This window comes from Hippoglossus hippoglossus, chromosome 19 (genome assembly GCF_009819705.1).
Source record: "Hippoglossus hippoglossus isolate fHipHip1 chromosome 19, fHipHip1.pri, whole genome shotgun sequence".
NCBI classification, from domain to species: Eukaryota; Metazoa; Chordata; class Actinopteri; order Pleuronectiformes; family Pleuronectidae; genus Hippoglossus; species Hippoglossus hippoglossus.
Genome location: NC_047169.1, coordinates 11,250,343 through 11,270,015, shown reverse-complemented (window position 1 = coordinate 11,270,015; position 19,673 = coordinate 11,250,343). Strand labels below are relative to the sequence as shown.

Below are 19,673 nucleotides of genomic sequence, written 5' to 3'. Positions count from 1 at the left end.
AGATTATTATAGGCACAGGTGGGAGGAAATTGAGTCGATCCAAAGTCATTTTGCAGATGGAGCACTACAGTGATTCTCAGATACATCCCTGTATGAATATTAGATTATCTCCCCAAAAACCTCTCACAGTCAGTAATCAAACCAAATCCTAAAACCGTGCACCATTTGCTTTGAACAGCAGGTATTTGAAATCGGAACCTTGATGTTTTTTTCCGAACACGTGGATCAACATTTAGGCAGAAGAAACCTAAAGTATTGAATTCTGAAGCTGTGCAAAGCGACACCCCACCCTCACCTCTCTGGGCACTGGTTCATAACAGCCCCTTTCTGTCTCACTTAAGCTCTCCTCTCTGCTGCCTTCACTTTTTCCTTTTTCTGTCTCACCTGGCTCCCCAATGGCAGAATGACTTTGCACCGGCCTCAGCAGAGCAATTCCACATCTTTTTCAATTCCAACTCAGCCACACCACCCTCTACATTGAAATTTGGCATTTGTTTGAAATTGTAATTTTAATATGTGATTGCTGGATATTCTTCCGAAGCCAACTGCATGAAATATAAATGTAAATGAGCAATCAAGTTGGCTTAGCATTGCAGTTATGGATTTTTTTTTTCAGAATATGGTGTCTATCTCAGTGTTGGAAAAAATAATGATATCAGATGCACAATGTTCTCAGAGCAAACAGCCCCCTCATGCATTTTAAAAAGCGACAGTCAACATAAATTATATATATGTATGGATGAATTATAAAAGTGAGAGAGGAAAAGAAACAAACAACAGTTTGGCACAGATTTTCAGCAAAGTAATTGAATTACTCTTGATAAAAACATAGCATTCTGAATTTTTAATGTAGTTTTTTAAAGTTTCAAGAAAGGCAAGTCAAGTTTCTTTATAAATAACCAATTCAGACACGAGGGAATTTACAGAGTCACTGAAATAAATAATAATGTTACACTAACACTACATTTAAAAGACAATATAAACAACCAAAAAACACAAAAAATGTCAGAGTGCTTTACAAACAAGTAAAAATGATTTTAAAATCCATCCTCTGACACAACTCAGTGATGCAGTGATTACAGGAAGTAATGTAATGTGCTCCAATTGCTTGGTGTCAGTGACCACAACAATTGTTAGGACTACATTGAAGAAAAAGATTCTCAGATTTTCGAGAATAAAGCTGTAATTGAGAAGAAAGTTACAAGAATATATACCTAAGTCCTATTATACCTAATAAAGTCATACATTTTAAAATGTCATAATATTATGAGGATAAAGTTGTAATTTAAATTAAAAAAGTTTAAATATTATGAGGATAAAGTTGCGACTTAATGCGAACAAAAACATAATATTATGAGAATAAAGTCGTAAATGAATAAAAATAAGTCGTGATATTATGAAGATAAAGTAGTATTATTAATTTTAAACAGTCTTAACACTTCAAGAATAAAGTTATAATTTAATTTTAAAAAGTCCTAATTATATGAGCGTAAGTTAAAAACAGTTCCACACAAATTCCACTCAACAATATCACAAAGGTACAGTTTGAACATAGATACTACGTTTCCCATAATGCCAATGGGGATCCTCGGCCGTTGATTGGTCAGGATGAGTGGATGACGTAGAAAGTGTGCGCGTGTAACCTTGTGGCACAGCAGCGCTGCTCAGGACTGGTGTTGTGAAAGCAGCTGTAGAAAGATAACAGCGAAACAAGTGGATGGTTTATTTGTACTCAACATCCCTGTGGAGTCATGAGCAGATATATTCTACCTGTGTCTCTGTTCGGGACTGTGATTGGCGCCGCTGTTTTACTCAAGTGAGTGACTCCTCATGAAGAAGGGACTGTTTACTGCACACTGGGTTTTCTTCATGTGATCATAAGAACAATCTGCAGTGAAGTTCATGCTCAGTTCAGTGTTAAACGCTTATGTCTGATGTAAACAACAGACAAAGCCCTTGTGCTAAGTCCTCAACGTTCAATTTACTCAATAATTAATTCATATGTACTCATGCACATCTATCTATCTATCTATCTATCTATCTATCTATCTATCTATCACAATATGCTGTTGTTGTAGTGGAGTGAATTAATGTTTATTGTCATATGGTCTAATGTGACAAGTGTGTACTGTATAAGATTATGTATGTTTTAGTTGTTGCACACTTTTCAGAGGTGAGTAAGCAGAACAGTGCAAACAGGCTGGTTGCAGTTATACAGAGGATTTGTGGATGTGAATGAAACTATGAGTTTTGAAACCTGATGGCCTGTTGATATTAGTCTGGTGGTGCATGCAGCCTGGCTCCTGTTTGCTGGATGGTAACAGACGGTAACAGTCTGCGTGCTGGATGGATTTGCTCCTTGGAGATGCTGCACGCCTTCTGCAGACACCACTGGTGGTAGATGTCCTGAATGGCCGGCGGTCTGTTTCCTGTGATGGGCTTTGCCATCTCTACCGCTCTCTGTATTGATTTGTGGCTGTGATCGGAACAGTTCCCATACTAATAGTGTTGCTTTGTTGAGGAAATTCTCTGTGACAGAATGAAGAAAGATAAAAAAAATACATATTTTGTCATTAAACTGGAGTCAGAGCTGGGTTAACCTGTGACTGGCAAGCAGCAAAAAAAACTGTTTACTCCTAAATCGCCCCAAGTGTGCAGTGTGGTGATTTGATTTGACACATAAATATAGGCAAGGCAAGATAATTGGAATAATGTGTTAAAGTTTCCACACACCCATGGTTTTCACGTGTGTGTGTGTGTGTTTTAATTAATAGTCTTTTTACTGGTAGTTGAGTCATGCAGAATGCAATAAAGCATTGGTTCAGTTTAACAAGGACATTGTATCCCTCCCACTTGTTCAGCTCCAACAGAGCCCCCTCCCTGTTAACACATTTCTTTGCCATGTTTTTTTTCATCACAGTGGATTTCCAACTAATAACATATACAAGTAAATACAATATGACACAACTCATGTGTAAGACAAAAGAAAAACAGACAGAAAAGAGTTTGGTGACATCAGGCTAATCTGACTAGGTCTAATCAGCAATGTATTGATATTGCCTTTTGTTTATATTCCAAAGAGGAATCTATGACACCTGGTGCTAATGCATTCTCATGTGCTTAAATAAGTCACTTTCTTTTATTTCCCCCCCACAGGAGCCATGTGACCGGAGGCCGGTGCCCGAGTAACGCCACCATCACTGGAAAGACTGTGGTGATAACAGGAGCCAACAAAGGCATCGGGAAGGAGACGGCCCGAGAGCTGGCCAAGAGAGGTGTGCAGAAAAATATCATGTCACTCTGATTTGTTATTTTTTCTCTCGCTGATACACTCCTCTTTCCCGTCCCCAAATCGTCAGGAGGGCGGGTCATTATGGGATGTCGGGACATGGAGAAGTGCGAGGCGGCCGCGAAGGAAATACGAGGCAAGACCCTGAATCCTCACGTCTACGCCTGTCGCCTCGACCTGGCCTCCATTAAATCCATCCAGGAGTTTGCAGAGAAAATCAAACGAGGTGAGGCAACAAAACACGGCGTCAATAACAGAAATAGAGTCAGTAACAGTTTGTTGAGTATGATCTTTATCGTCTTGCAGAGGAGCAGAGAGTGGACGTGCTGATAAACAACGCAGGGGTCATGAGATGTCCAGCATGGAAGACAGAAGACGGATTCGACATGCAGTTTGGAGTTAACCACTTGGGTGCTTACTTTGACAACAAGCAAATTAAAGAAAAAACAAATCCAAATTGTCTTTACATTCTAATAAACTCTCCCTCGCTCCATCGCTATACCTAATTTCGATCGTTTTGTTCTTCCTCCATGCAGGCCACTTCTTGTTGACAAATCTTCTGCTGGAGAAGTTGAAGGAGTCCGCCCCCAGCAAAGTGATCAACCTGGCCTCGCTCGCCCACATCGTTGGAAAGATCGACTTCGAGGACTTGAACTGGGAGAAGAAGAAGTTTGATACCAAGCAGGCGTACTGTCAGAGCAAGCTTGCCAATGTTCTGTTCACCAGAGAGCTTGCCAAGCGATTACAAGGCAAGTCTACTGGCTGCCGCATAAGTGGGCATGTGTGGGAGAGAGTACGGCCTATGTTCTTGTTTGTAATTGGCCAGTGGATATATATTTTTCGAACAATGCTTTGTGTGTGTGTGTGTGTGTGTGTGTGTGTGTTTGTTTGCAACAGGCACAGGCGTCACAGTGAATGCTGTACACCCAGGCGTTGTTGCCACGGAGCTTGGGAGGCACACCGGCCTGCACCAATCGCAGTTCTCCAGCTCCGTGCTCAGTGAGTATCCTGCTTTCTTACTGGATCCTGAATTTAGAGAAATCAATAAATCCGGGGAGGTTCCACTCGTCTAATACATATGCAACAGTGCGCTTCGGCTGTGCACACTCAGTGACCTTTCAAACTGTATAAATTAGAACCATCAAAAATAACTCACCACGTTTCTGTTATGAAATGCTCCTACCCACTAAACTTTATAACTACAACTAACAAGTGCGTTGGTGAGGAATTCTGATTCAAATATATAAATCGATGTGTGTGTGTGAGAGAGAGTCGAGGGGAAGGAGAGGATGGGGGGGCGTCTCTGAATGGTAGACCATGTGGTTTAGGGGTTTAGTTTCAGCTTTAGTTTTGCTAGTGGCTCGGGGGCCGCCCACCTTTGATTAGGGGGTGTTAACCTTTTCATGTATATGTAAATGTCATGACATAGAGACGTCCCATTCCACGTGAGCATTTGCCCTGCAAAGTCCAAGATGGTTTGAAACACTAGGTGGCGTTATGAGCCATGTTCAACCTATAAATGTCAATTTTTTGAAACATATATTTGGTGATAAATGTGATTTTTTAAAACCAGCATTAATGTGTTTCATCAAAGAGCAGTCATACAATTTAATAAACAGTTACATTTAAGTTAAAGTAGCGATACCACAAGTCAGAGTCCTGTGTTGAAAATGCACAGTGTTATTAACAAAATGCACGTAACGTATTAATTTGGTTTGACATTAAGCTAATGTTTTAATTATTTGAACTGCTTTTTATTTATAAGCCCATCTTAGGTTTTGTATGTAAAATCTTAATGTGCAAAGTTTCTTCTAACTAAAGCTGTGAAGTAAATGTATCAATTCAAAACGGCAGAATAACAGCATGTTGTACGTCACCACAACCGCTTCTTAGAAAAAATTAGTTGGAAGAAACATGAGAAATCTGAACCCACCTGTACACCACTGCTCCCAATTATGTTGCTGCTACAGCTTCTCCGCACACATTCTGGGAATGGGTGAATGGATGTTTCTTTTTTTACTCAGCACGAGGATATTTTTAATTACACGATGCACTCCGGGGTAATAAACATCCTCCGCTGTGGGGAGGATGGAAGTGTTTGGTGTTGAGAACATTTACAGTCACAGTATGTGCGTGTCGGATCTAGTAAACACACGTAATTGATGTAAATGTTTCATTTTGTTATAGACCACAGAAAAAAGCACTGAACCAGTTTGTACTTGTGATTTACATTGAATTAATGTTTTGAAGTACTTGTATTTGATCAGAGTTTTACACCATCTAACCTCTCTGTGGCCTCTTTAATCCCCCGTACAGGTCCCTTTTTCTCCTTGTTAGTGAAGAGCCCAGAACTTGGGGCCCAGCCCAGTGTCTACCTGGCCGTGTCCGAGGAGATGGAGGGTGTGACGGGACGCTACTATGATGTGATGACAGAAAAGGAACCAGCGCCGCAGGCCCTGGACGAGGAGGCAGCTCACAAGCTGTGGGAGGTCAGCAGCAGGCTGGTGGGTCTGGAGGAAAAAGGACAGAGTGGCAAGTCAAACCCTCCAGCAGGAGGAGAGAATGAAGCTGCACAGACAGACCCAGCACAGACACGTGGACAGAGCCCAGGACCAGCTGTCAGTGCTGTGGGGCTGTAGGTGTCCTCTGGGCCAGCTGGAGATACTGAACCTCTATGACTGGAGCTGTGACTTGAGCGGTCCCCTGCTCTGTCTGTTAACTTTCTGAATGTGTGATTCTCTGTATAATGGCAGTCTTTTGCACACGCCTTTATGTTCCTGCATCAGGAGATTTTCTGTGAAACATGAAAGATGCTGCTTTTGGCAAAAGACTCAGACTCGTTTTTTGAAGCCAGTGCCCAGTGTCTAATGGAATATGTATGGTTGGCGAGGATGAAACTGAAAGGGAATTAAAAAAAACGTCTGATCTGATAATTAACAAAAAAGACAAGGAACAGTTGGATGAACATACCAATGAATCTAAAAAATCACAACTTCTACCCATGAATATTGAAACCACGACTGTGTAACCTCCAGCCTCAGGGCTGAATACAATTTATAAATATAAAAAAAGGCATCTCAGAAATACTAAAACATTCTCATGACAGCAACAATTTTTTCAGCCAAAGGAGAAAATAACATAAAAGGGGAGACTAACACGTCCTTCAGGATGGTGCTCTGGCTGTATGCCTGTCAGGTCACACTCAGGGTGAAGGAGACACATGTTACCGCTGTGTCATTGCTGACAAGATTAATGTCGCCTGTCAAGAAAAGAAAGCTAAAAGTGGAATGTTGCACTTTCCAGGAGAAAGGGACAAACATTTCCTGTTAAAGTAAAATATAGCGCACTGTGTCTACTAAGTGCTGTTTGTATGTGCAAGCAGTAATATTAAAGGTTTGAGCTGTAAACATGCAGCTATCCTGCATGAATAGAAAAGACAACTGATTACTACAAGCTGGTAGCAAAAGAGCTGAACCCTTATTCAGAAGGAGAATTTGTGATGGAGCCTTGTAGCTGCTCTGGACCTCCCAGTGACCTCAGCAAAATCGTTCCAAAGCTTCAGTCTGTCTTGAAGAACCACGGCAATGATTTACTGACACGGGGAGGACACCTAAAAAATGTCCAGTCCAGACCTGCAATGAAACAAAAAACATTTTAATAATGTCCAACTCTCACTGCTGAGTTCGGTGCAAGGGAGAAACAAGTGAGTCTTTGCAAACCACTCATAGCGCCATGGATGAGGATTTATTTGAGCAAGTTGTTTTCACTGAATTCTGCCGTGAGCATCCTCATCATCCTCAACTGACATCAGACACCTTGTCATAGAGAAGCACTTCCATCGCATCACAGAGGTGTGTGTGTTCAGTAATGTAAAGTGGCATGTGAGAGGTGTTTCTGTGTATTACATAGAAAATGATTATAAAGTCTTTCTTTTGATGAAACAAGCTCTTTTTAATCATTAAAAAATATTGGTATCCATTTTATTGCACATGAACGATTGAACCCTTCTCCGTGGACATGCTGTTTTAGATGTAGTGGGAAGACAGTAAGTGTCATAGATGTGATATAATAATCATTAAATTAAACTGAAGGGGGATAAATGTGTTTAATACACTCCATCATTAATCCCTCATTTCATCTACAATTGAAAATATGTTCGATTTTTCTTTAACTATCTGCTATGCATAGAATAAATATTAAAACGGTCCTCAGGTCGACATCCTTCCCTGGTGGTCTAGTGGTTAGGATTCGGCGCTCTCACCGCCGCGGCCCGGGTTCGATTCCCGGTCAGGGAACTACGTTTTTTGTCTTCAGGGACATTTATGTAATCGTCTTAATATCTTTTACTGTTATGATTGTTGTTGTTATTTTTACCATCGTTATTATTATTTTCTTGTTTGTACTTCTGAATGGGTTTTTCCCATTTTAGAAACAATTGATCTCGTAAATAAAAGTAGGGCCCTTAAAAAGAAATCAGTTCTCAGACAACTGGACCTTATTGTCCACATCCATCACAGGAGACATGGCCTGTTTCCCTCGCTGCAGACGGCACTAAACATTGATCTGTAATGCAGCTCCTTTACCAAACAATGAGATAAAAGCCAACAAAGAACAACTAAACATGAAATGGTAAGTAAGACCTTTGTCAGTAAAAGCTGTTATTTTGGCTTATGGGCCTAAGCGTCCATTATCATTTTCTTTAATGCGCCCCTATGTTTTTTCTTGTTTATGCCTCTTGAAAAAAAACAAATCAAATTACAAAAGCACTCATGTTACATTTCCGATCCTCTGGAGCGTATAGCTGGCAGTCGTGCAGCTTCTAAGTGCGGAGGAAAATATCCGTTCCTAAAGTCTATGAGGGATCCATTGCATAGGGAGGGCTTATTTTTTTTCCAGCAGTAAATCCCAAAAGTACAGATCAATACGAGCCATTCTCTGCTCCGGTGCACACTGATCGGCCTCCGAGCTGAAATGATACACCCTGGATCATTTATTCCAGTGTTGGTTTACCAGAGAGGACCCTTAGAGCTGCCATCCTAGAAGATGATGGGTATTGGAGATGAGCTCCAGAATGACTGTCTGGGTTTTAAAAGACATTTACAATCCCCTGAGCTTGTTGTTGTCTGATCTGGTTTAAATCACATCAATCTTGACCTCTAAAGTTTACAACTTACTCTGTGTTATGTCTTTAAACCGTGTTTTATGTGAATACTCACCTCATCACTACTTACTGTGTCTTAAACAAAACGTAAACACGTTTGGACTTGTGTTCTTGAACACGCACACACCAGAGGGACTTCATTGCCCATAATGCATCACTGGAGGATGTCGAGGAAGTAATGGGTGCATTCATGTGCTCCTCAGAGGGCCCAATTTTCCGAGTTGTGAGGTTAGAATGTGGAAAAATCATGGACGCTGTAAACAAAATGTGTTGTATTTTTATGTGTTGAGAGCGTTTAAACAATACCTTGACACCAATTTCCGATATTTGCATAACAACGAAGAGTAAAGAAAGGACTGCTGTACTACTACTGTTAAAACATGGAGGCCTCCAGAGAGGACCCCGCTCCTGGTGTTATTATAAACAATTTATACATAAAGTTATGGTGGCCGTGACAGCTCAAGGCACTGCAAATTGAGAAAACACGTGCAAATATAAAAAACATGTGGAATGCAAGGAAACAACTATACAGATAAATGCGCTGCAAAAATTCACAACACATGCAAATACAGAAACGCGCTGCAAATTGCAAATATAACACCGGAGATGGTGATGGAACTTCACAAAGCATTGAACTACAGCCAGGTTTACCACGTTTTTAGGTACCCTGGAAACATTTCCGGTGTAATATTTCGACTTTTTGCAGTGCGTTTATCTGTATTTGCATGTGCTGTGACTTTTTGCAGACTTTTTCATCAAATTGCTGAAGTTGTTTTTTTAATTTGCACGTGTTTTCTTAATTTGTACGTGTTTTATTAATTTGCACGTTTTTTTCTATTTGCACTTTCATTAATTTGCAGTTCGTTGAGCTATCTCGGCCCCCGTATAAAGAGACCACTTCAGAGTAAAGAAAACAACAATTTGTGCAGTTTAGATGATCACACACTAGTGAAAACATCACTATGATTACTTTATATTCAAATTCTGCCAATAGATCCATTTCACCTGAATCTTACACACTGAACCTTTAATTTACCCAGTCGGGAGCTCATTTTTCCCGATTATTCCCGACAGCACGTGAATGCAGCACATAGCGTCCAAAGTACAGTGAGCTCGTTTCTTATCTTCTTCAACTTTTCTCTAAGTTCAGGAAAGAAGGACGCTTGATGGGGGCAGAATAAAAGTGAAGCTGCTTCCTCAGGTCAGTGTCGCTGCTTCGTGTGCAGGTGGAGTCTCATCACAGAGGAGCTGGACCTTTCTTTTCTCAGGGCTACGACAAGAACTAGCTTGTTTGGTGCAGCAGGTAACACACAGACACACAAACACTCACACACTGACACACACACATGATTGTTCTAGAAACACCAGTACAATACTTTGGTCTTTTCACTTTAACTTCAGTATCTTGATATTAAAGGGACAGTATTGGGCTGCATATATTTGTTATGTACAATTACAGTTATTTATTTAAAGTATAAATCAACTTCTGGATTTAGTTTACAGTAATGCAAGTATGTCTGTGTCTATTTACCTTGTGTTGATTTTGTCAGCATGGCAGAGCCACAGAGAAAAGGAGAACTGCTGCCTGAAGATGTTTGCACAGACGACTGCCTGACGTCATACACACACATCTACAGTCCGGATTTACTAAAGTGAGCATCAAAATGCATTTCCCTTCATTAGCATCTATTTACTGCATTTTACACAGCTGTCTGTTGGTGACTTTGTACACAATAACTTTTTTTTTTAATAAAATTAATTATTAAATGAGGATTTTGGACTCTTATTTTCTCAGGGACCAGGTTGCTTTCATCACAGGTGGGGGATCTGGAATAGGACTCAGGATAGCTGAAATCTTCATGAGGTGAGAGGGGGTTGCCTGCTCGTTTTCACCACAACATTCTCAGATTGTTTCTTTTCTCTTACATTGATCGGTAATTGTACAGTGCAAGGATCAATCGTTGAGATGTAGAGTCAATGCTGTGGCAGCATTATGTCATCGCTAACACTCTAAAACAGTCAAATGTGAGCAGGATAGTTTGCAGGTGCACTTTATACCTTGTGTTATCTGACAGTCAGACTTTCGTCATTTTGCTTGTGTGACATAGTTGAATAATATACTCATGTGTCAGAAATAGTTGATCTTTTATAAAAACATCATTACCTGACCTTGTAACTTTGTGTCCTGGCATGTAAAACATTTGCTTCAAGGCTTACTTACCCCTTTAACGTTTTGTATTCTCTTTCTTGTTCTTACCCTCTGCCCTACTTGTTGTGTAGGGTAGTGTCAGAAGTTACTCGCTCTATCTCCCTTTAAGCCTCACCTATGCTTGTATTCATGTTCAGGTCAACACAATAAAACACATTCTCTTTGCTGCTGTTTGTCTGTTGCTCCACAAAGTGATATCGTTTCTATACCTTATAGGCATGGCTGTGACACGGTGATTGCAAGCCGGAACTTGGACAAACTCAAAGAGGTTATTCCTGTTGCACAACGTCCATTAGATATATTTGTTAAAACATGACTCGATATTACTGCGTTTTCCTTTTGTAAATATACTGTTTGTTTCCTCAGGCGGCTAAAAAGCTGTCTGCTGCGTCAGGACGTCGCTGTCTCCCCGTGTGTGTGGACGTGCGGCAGCCTGAGAGCATTGCAGCAGCTGTGGATGAGACGCTGAAGGAGTTAGGTCGCATTGACATCGTCATTAACAGTACGTGATCTCTTCTTCACGAGTTTAAGAATTTCGTTTTTCTACTTATGTGATTTATGTGTTTGTGGCATAGACCGTATATAAAGATGGACGACATGACAGCTTTCCAAAAGGGAAAGTGGGTTGACTGACATCTGGTGGCTGGCTGCAGTATAGGTCATAAAGTCCTGCCTCCTCCATGTTAATAGCTGGGACATGAACCAAACTAAATCAAAATACACATCAAATAAAACTGTCTCATTTTATATAGTTTTTATCAAGCTGATGAATGTTGAAGTTAAAAAAAGTTTCTGATAAAACTGGTTTTAATTAGTTATTTGGTGCTTTAAAAACAGGGTGAAACTTCATTTTGACTTTAATTGCTGGATAGTGGGAGGAAGTGGAGAGGCTCCTCCTATCTTTTTACACAGTCAGTGTGGTTTGTGATGGCTGCAGTCTCACCCATTCATTATCATTCTACAGTGCATCCTGCTAACATGAAAGCAAATACATCTTAAGGTGTCTTAAGGTTGAGTGTGCAGAAATGCACTTTGAACAAAGGTCAAGTGTCAAAGGTTTTGGTTTAATCATTAACTTTTCTTTATTCTCAAACTGTTGCATCAGTTCAAGATTATCAGGTGTAAGAACAAACTCAGATTACCTATGCATTGTGATGCCTATTATATTAATGCACCTATTCTATGCACCTTCTATTTTTAATGATGCAATCATAAAGCCTTAATGAAAGATTACCCTCCTCTATCTGTCTTTTATGGGAATTATTATTGTTTTTTTTGTTGTTCAGCTGTGTCCTAAATGTTGACAGATGCTGCTGGAAACTTTCTCTGCCCGGCGACCTCCCTCTCCTTCAACGCCTTCAAGACTGTGATGGAGATAGACACTATGGGTACATTCAACACCAGCAAGGTGGTTTATGAGAAGTGGTTTAAGGTACACTTACACGTTTTGTTTGTCTGTGTGATACAATATTTTTTAACTTAAAGTTAAGAAGCTATAAGTATTGTTTACTACCCCCAGTGCATAAATAAGAATACGGTGTCAGCCGGAATGTAGTTGGGTTTCACTTTCCTGCAATGCCCTCTGATCACCAGGAGAGGTCACTAAAGATCTGAGACTGAGTGCCTGCACATAACTGAACAGGAGTTGAACTCTGCTTTCTGGAGCTGGTTTGATCATTTACTCGTTGCATTGATTTTGAGTCTACCACGCTTCTGTGTGCAGGATCATGGCGGCAACATTGTAAACATCTCTGCAACACTCGGCTACAAGGGGCAGGCCCTGCAGGTGCATGCTGGCTCTGCTAAGGCTGCCAATGGTAAGAGCTGTTTTATCACTATGATACTGTTTCAAAACGAGAATCTAATGACTGTGTGTTCCCTCCGTGTCCCCAGACGCCATGACCAAGCACCTGGCCGTGGAGTGGGGGCCCAGTGGGGTGAGAGTCAATGCCGTGGCACCAGGTCCTATCTCTGGCACAGAGGGATTCCGCAGGCTGGGTAAATTTAATTGTTGTACATAAAACTTGTGATCCTTTATAATGAACCATGGTTCTATCTCTTACAGTACATACGGCAACCTCAGAAACAGATGGCATTTTGAGGCTGTTGTTGCTTAATGACACTGAATTTACATATTTGTATGTAAGATTGTGTTTTATTATTAGATACTTCTTTATCTCTTGCTTCTACACCATTACCATCAACGGTATCCCTAATGAGAGTCATTCTGGCAAAAGACAGAAATGATATATAGATCTCTTTTTGCCCTCATCTGTTGATGACGGTGATAATGCCAAATGAGGGAGTCAGCTGGGCTATATCTGTGAGTTTTGTGGTACACAAATAATCTGCACACTTCCACCCTTTTCCCTGAATTTTGTTCTATCCATGTTTATGTCTATGGTCCCAGGTTTCGAATGCTTTTATTCTGCATTATTTCCAGTTGAAGTTCTGAAGGCGCCCTTGAGCTATAGCACAATACAAATGTGGAAAAATATTGAATGGAATGGTTGTGTCTGGCTCGTTCACTTGCTCGCTGAGTCATGTGTCGTATACACATGCCTGTCGAGACTTAACTTTACATAGAGTGGAGTAGCAGTGAAAATGGTAATGACTAATTAGTTGGAATAGTTGATATAAAGAAATTAATAAATGGTTAATTGGCCAGCCTTTGCCTAAACATTTACAATGCAGTAGTAGACTGTAAAAACAATTGAAAAATCATACTGTTGAAACTTTTAGAATCCATTTATAGTAACTTACATGAAACAGTTGCTGCTAGTGAAGGTGTGTGACATTGAGAACCTCTGATGTGAGTTACAGGGTCTGAGCATGGATTTTTTTCTTTTCCTTTAAATCCATCAGGTGGTCCAAGAGGTGAGGCCGCTGGCGCCTTCCAATCCATCCCTCTGCAGCGAGCGGGCAACAAGACGGAGATGGCCCACTGCACTCTTTTCCTGGCCAGCCGGGTGTCCTCGTATGTGACCGGAGCCATCCTGGTGGCGGACGGCGGGGCCTGGCTGACCTCAGGCAACGACTTCTCCATGATGTTGGGTATAGCATCCTCTAAATCTGCTAAACTTTGAACACGGGCTCTCCTGTACTCCTCCTGACCCAGGTGTGTTGGAGGAGGTGCAGCCCGAGGTCCATGTGGAGAGACAGAATGACTGGGAGCACAGTGGGGGTGTTGCGAATTGGGTCATATCAAAGTTTTAAGAGTGCGGTAAAACCCATATTAATCCACTTGTCTCTCTTATTTTCTTTCAGGTTATTGGTCACCTGAAAAGAAAAGAGACAAGTAAACGCTGAAGGGCCATGTGCAGTACTGATATGGACAGTGTTTGTGGTTTATCTCACCACTGCTGTCTTAAGAGTGTATTTCTAAGTGGCTGAAGGTGTCGAACACTAACATACTGTACTTACTGTATTATATGTATGGGTTTTTCACCCACTACAAAGCTGTGCCTTATCATCATGTATTCTATGTTTGTCACATTCCAATTTCATGTGGCTTTTCCTCATCTCTCAACTACTAATAAAGTTTTATTATTAGGTAATGATGACTACAGTTTGCTTTGATTATTGGAGGCAAAGCAAGAAGGTTCTTGGTTCGAACATCCAACTACTTTAACTCAGTTGTATCAAGCTGGGGTTAAATGATGGAAGTAAATAAAGAAAAGAAAATTACACTTTAACATAAAACTATTTTCCTGCTATGTCCTACATTTTTTTGTGTCTTTCCTCGAGAAAAAATACTGGACACAAATTTGAAATCCATCAAATCAAACAAGAAAGAAAGAAAGTTACGTGAGGACACGAGGACTACAACCTAAATCTGGGGCTGTAAAGGGGCCACAACACAGAGGGCCCAATTATATGTCCAACATCCATGCTCAATTCCTTAAGTCATTCCTTGTTTACTGTTAGCTGGAAGTGTATAAATATTAGTTTTAAAGAGAATAAATACCCTTGATATACTTAGTACTATACATTCATACTATAATACTATACTGTCCACTAAATTATATAATAAATAGCAGCATGGAACATCTGGAGATGGGCAATACTGTTGTGAGTCAGGTGGGGGCGCCAACACATTACAATATCATCCATTGCAACACTGTTTCTTCAAAATCCACACAAGTTGTCCTAAAATGAAATATTGGTTTATGCTAAATCAAGAGCTATTAGAATTAAGAGAAACGACCCACTTTAATACAGACTCTCACTGGTGGATGTGAGGGGGTTCACACACCCACGCTGCCGAGGTGCCACCGAGCAAGGCACAGACATCCGGCAGCTCCTCCATCTGACCCTGGGCGTTGACCCTGTGTGAAGGGTTCGGCAGGTGCCAGCTGTTGATGGTGGAGCGCGGTGATACTGCGGGAGGTTTTCTACGCTTGCGTGAAACGTCAGCTGTGTGTATGCGGCTGGAGGAGGCGGAGGAGGAGGAGGAGGAGGAGGAGGCGGAGGATGGGTCACTGCTGATGCTGATGCGAGAGCTTTCCTCGTCTGTGATCAACATCGGTGGAGCTGCTGCCTGCGACATGACGGAGCTTTTCGGGCCGTTCTAACGCACCTTTCCCCCCCTACCGGGTCTCGACGAGGGTCCGCGGGGACGAGGCGTGTTTACGAGACGAGGAGAGAAAAGAGGGGCTCTCGCCTCGTCCCTCCTCCGGCCTGTCTTGTGACCGACACAGGTGGATTTGCGGCTGGAAAACGGCATCGACATGAAGACATAATACTGGACTGCGCGGGAGCTGGCCGACCACGTCACTGCCCACCTAACCGGCGGGACATTGGAGCTGACGTTCGGGTCAATTTCCCTCAGAGACGGGCGGTGGGGGTTGGACCGTTCTCCGTGTTAGCGTGCTAATAGGCTAATTTCGCTAGCTAGTCGGTTAGCGGCGGTGGGATGCTCGGAAGGAGGAGTTAGCGTCAGTTGCTAGCACGCGTTCATTCGAGGATACCCAGCTGTTAAACCGCCTCGCGAAGGAGACATTCAACACTAACGCTCCAAGCCGAGGTTCACTCCACTTTCACGCATAGCGCAGCTCGTCTCCTCGTTAAATGGGCTCCCCGTGAGTGAGACGCGATTATCGGCTAGGAAAGCTAATGTTGACAAACACCGGTGACTTAGGGCCATCAATTAGCATCGTTAAGAACCGTGTGGTTGGCAGAGGTGCTGTCACTCGTGATAATCCGCTCAGCTGGGAGAGACCGCAGCCCGGTGATTGTTAGCGGCTGCCGGCACGAGGTGAAGCATGTTGACTCTGGATGTGCCGGAGCTCGAACACTCGGCGACAACCAGGAGAGGATCAGCCATGACAGAGAGGGACACACACACTTTGACACCGGTGCAATATGCGGTAAGGCAGTGAGACTAATATGACCTTTGAGTTAAGGTAACGTTCTTGTCCACACGTGGGAGGCAACCACTGGAATTAAAACAACAAATACGACTTGTTAGTTCATTGCCTGACTTGACATCGTTTCTAAAACAACCCACCCTCTTTAAATCATCCTTACTAATTTACTTATGTTACAGTTTTATGTCATCACAGCACCTGCCAACCTTTTTTTAAATGATAGACAACGCTTTTAGTAAAAACACTTATTTATTTCAAGGTTCCCCTGAAAGGGTGTAGTGCCTTTTTTTTTAAAACATGGCATCAAAGTTAAGGAGCTGGATCTCGACAGCAGTGAGATAAGACATCGCCAGCTTTTCTCAGGTGTGCCAAGGGGAATAATGGAACCGACCATGTTGTCTGGCCCTCTGGGGCACACACAGTGGGAGACAGACCAGCCATTTCCTCTCGGATTTCACACCCTGGATTCAGACAACGGAGGCATGCTCTGTCAAAACAAGAGTGGCCAGACAGGTTTGGATTTCAGAGACAGTGACCAAGATCACACATCCCAACAAAGTGGAGAGGCCGAGGTTTTCCAGGACGAGCCCGGGGTGGAGTTGGGCAACCTCATAAATATCTCTGATTTCTCTTGTGGAGATTTGCAGTTTGAGGCCGACCAGTCCGCACTTTCCAAAGCTTCTCTCCATACTTCTCGGCTCGGGGACTTGTCTTCTACAGAAAAAACTGAGGCACCTGATGAAATCAATGACTTTACTTTATCATGGTTATTTACTCCAAACCTCACTGATGTGGTAGGAAAGAAGTCTGCCTGTGAGGAACTGAATCTGACACAGGAGGCCCCTCTGGAGGGCTCAAATGCCCTCAGTAGTCAGGGCGAGCTAATAAGCCTCAGTGTACCTGACTCTCCATCGAACATTTCCATAAGGACCAACACAGGGGATCCTTTTTCGTTGGTAGAGCTCCTCAAAAGTGAACCCATGTGTCTCCCCCCGGAGTATCCAGGTGAGTTCAACCCACTGGGTGTCAGTGAGGAGCTGGTAGACCTGTCACAAGAGGAGCAGGCGGGTCTTCCTCCCTTACAGAGCAGGGAGACATTGTCACCTGAAACCAGAGACAACGGTTTATTCCCTGATGATCAAGTGACTGATCTGCATGTAACCAGTAGCTCTACAGTTCAAAGTTCGCCGGAGAACTGCCTGTCACCTAACCACATCAGCACACCACTGGAGTGTATCGAAGGATCTGTGCCTTTGTTGGATTTAGAGGTTCCAGATTGTGAAAGCGGTCTGCACCTGTGCCTGGCCAGTCCTGCCTCTGTTATCTGCACAGTTGCACCGGCGCTACATTTATCAACAGAGGAGTCGGAGGTGGAACACGAAGGAGCTGCTGTAATTAGAAATCTGACATCTGAGCAACAAGATGACAATGACTCATTTGCTCCGGGTTTGTCAGTGGAAACCTCATCACTGACTGTGCCTCTGGCTGAAGATGCCTTCACCCAGGGTGATTTCACCAGTGAGAGTTACTCTTTGGAAAATGTTTCTGAGGGTTTGAGGGTGGACAAAATTAGTTCTGAAGCCCAAAATCTGCCGAATGAGGCAATGGCTTTGGATCTGTGCTTGACTGCTCATGAGGTCCATGACGAGGAAACCTGGGACTTGAAACAACAGGAGAGTGTACAGTGTGGAAGTGTTCCTGATCCAACAACTGAACAGAGGGAAGAGGAGAGTGTGATCGACTGTCACCAGCTTGAGGAATCAGATTGTCATGAAGTAGACTCTATTGATATTTCAGTTCAGGACTTTGACAGTTCTTCTCCTGACGCTGGATGGACTAGTGAGCAAAATGTGGAGACGATTTCCCTCTCTAAGATGGTGGTAGATGACTCACTGCCAATGGTTTCAGCTGTGAATACAAGGGAGGATGACGTCTCCCTGCTAAAAGCTGTTTTTGATGCTTTGGACCAAGATGGAGATGGCTTTGTTCGGATTGAGGAGTTTATGGAGTTTGCTGCTGCTTATGGGGCCGATCAGGTGAGATCATTGTTTTTCTGTTGATGACACGTTTTTGTGCAGGCAGCTGCTGGGTAATGCATGCTGAGTGAACTGCTGTGTAAAACCATATAAAGCTCCATATACGTAAATGATTTACCATTGATTTTCTGCTGAAGCTCAGAGAGCTTCCTGAAAATACTTTTCGAAATTAAATCAACTGAAAATCATCCGGGTGATGCCACTTTCTAGTATTTAAAGTTGTTTAGGATTCAAACCCCTTTGAAAGTCACTGTTGTTAGAGGTGAATTTAGTAAAAAAGCCAAGCTTAATCTTTAAAAAGTCTGAAAATTATTATAATTTTCATATAGTTGTTAGAGCCCGGCCAATATGGAGTTTTGGGGTTGTTCGATACTGATATTAGAGAGAAAATATATTCTGATACAGATATGTCTGCTTCTACTCAACTGATAACTATAAATATAAAGAAAACACAAATTCAACCAAATATTTAGAAGTAAAATAAAGAAAATATATTTATGTTGATGTAAATATAAATGCATCTTTTCTACATTGTTAATTCAGTGAAATATTTTTTATATTGGTACATATCAGCAAAACCTAAAATGTTTTTATGAATTGCACCAGGTTCATATTGCTCTGAAATATGCAGTAAAGAAGCACAGTTAACATGACCCATGCGTCAGTGCTGATTTCCCATGAACAACCTCTGAAGATTCAGTGTGAAAGATTTGGCTAACACCACTGCATATGGTTAAAACCATGCCTGGATTAGTCTGTCATTTATATTTGGTGAGTGTTCAAGGGCTAGGATTTGGGATATCATGGAGATGATCCTGTCAGCCATATTGGCTGTAATGAATTCTGTCAGGCCTGGAACTCCTCCATATGTCAGATGGCAGACCACATTTGCATATCGTGTGGTTTGGTGGATAATCTCTGGTGAAATGGCTGATGTGTCACACTCCACCCATCACCCTCACCCATGTGTTGTATCTCATAGTTTGCACTAGACATCTCAGCTCCTCTTTGTAACATAAGATTTTAGTCACTTGCAAGTCAAGAGACAAGGATCAGTGACTGACAATTTGAAACCTACGAAACCAAGATCTTTAGATTATGTTCACTTTAGGTTTCTCATTTTCACCTCAAAGTTAAACCGAAATCATCATATACCCGTTCAGGGTTAAGAGAGATTATTATTATTAACCACAGAGACGATAATCAATATTTGAATAAGATTTATGTACATTTGCAGTAAGAATAACAATCTCAGAGGACTGTGATGTTAATTGCAAACTTCAATGCCTTTACATTTGATACAAACCTCCACTCACCGCAGCTGCTCTACCCTGTTGTGTCCATGCATGCACATATCTGTACACACTAGCTTTCAGTGTTGATAGGCTGTTACTCATGATGTGTAACCAGTCAGTTAGAGCTGAGGGATGTTGCTTGCAACCAGAGAGATGACTTTGGATGGGCCAGCTGAAGTAGCACATTTTTTAAATCAAATTTACTGGCAGTCGATTTAAAAAAAATAAAATAAAAAAAAAGTTCAGTTAATCATAACCCCCCCCCCCCCCCCCCCCCCCGAATATATGAAAAATTTGTTTTTTCCCTGTTAAAC

General features: G+C 42.0%; 3 protein-coding genes and 1 non-coding gene across 6 annotated transcripts in view; all 4 read left to right on the top strand.

The window, feature by feature from the left end:
• The first annotated feature begins 1,646 nt into the window (after positions 1–1,646).
• LOC117752916 (retinol dehydrogenase 13-like) lies at positions 1,647–6,115 on the top strand. Its single transcript, XM_034570647.1, has 7 exons — positions 1,647–1,816; positions 3,157–3,275; positions 3,360–3,515; positions 3,596–3,700; positions 3,826–4,038; positions 4,187–4,288; positions 5,606–6,115. Exons 1-7 carry the CDS (start codon positions 1,752–1,754, stop codon positions 5,926–5,928), a joined length of 1,083 nt encoding a protein of 360 aa, XP_034426538.1. The 5' UTR covers positions 1,647–1,751; the 3' UTR covers positions 5,929–6,115.
• Positions 6,116–7,512: 1,397 nt separating this feature from the next.
• trnae-cuc lies at positions 7,513–7,584 on the top strand. The gene has a single exon. It is a non-coding gene; the product is annotated as a tRNA-Glu (tRNA).
• A 1,934-nt stretch (positions 7,585–9,518) lies between these two features.
• Positions 9,519–14,219, top strand: decr2 (2,4-dienoyl CoA reductase 2, peroxisomal). 2 transcript variants are annotated; one of them, XM_034571015.1, is made up of 10 exons: positions 9,519–9,753; positions 10,001–10,102; positions 10,246–10,314; positions 10,876–10,927; positions 11,026–11,161; positions 11,967–12,091; positions 12,383–12,476; positions 12,553–12,657; positions 13,525–13,713; positions 13,927–14,219. In XM_034571015.1, exons 2-10 carry the CDS (start codon positions 10,002–10,004, stop codon positions 13,959–13,961), a joined length of 906 nt encoding a protein of 301 aa, XP_034426906.1. In that variant the 5' UTR covers positions 9,519–9,753; position 10,001; the 3' UTR covers positions 13,962–14,219. The 2 variants fall into 2 exon arrangements, with proteins under 2 accessions (XP_034426906.1, XP_034426907.1); XM_034571016.1 differs by having other exon boundaries at positions 13,525–13,777.
• Positions 14,220–15,068: 849 nt separating this feature from the next.
• The window catches only part of rab11fip3 (RAB11 family interacting protein 3 (class II)), a 31,303-nt gene continuing 26,698 nt past the window's right edge, over positions 15,069–19,673 (top strand). For both annotated transcript variants that reach the window (XM_034570098.1, XM_034570096.1), the window contains exon 1: positions 15,069–18,064. In XM_034570098.1, coding sequence (XP_034425989.1) covers positions 16,409–18,064 — 1,656 coding nt within the window. In that variant the 5' untranslated portion in view covers positions 15,069–16,408. The remainder of the gene's footprint in view (positions 18,065–19,673) is intronic.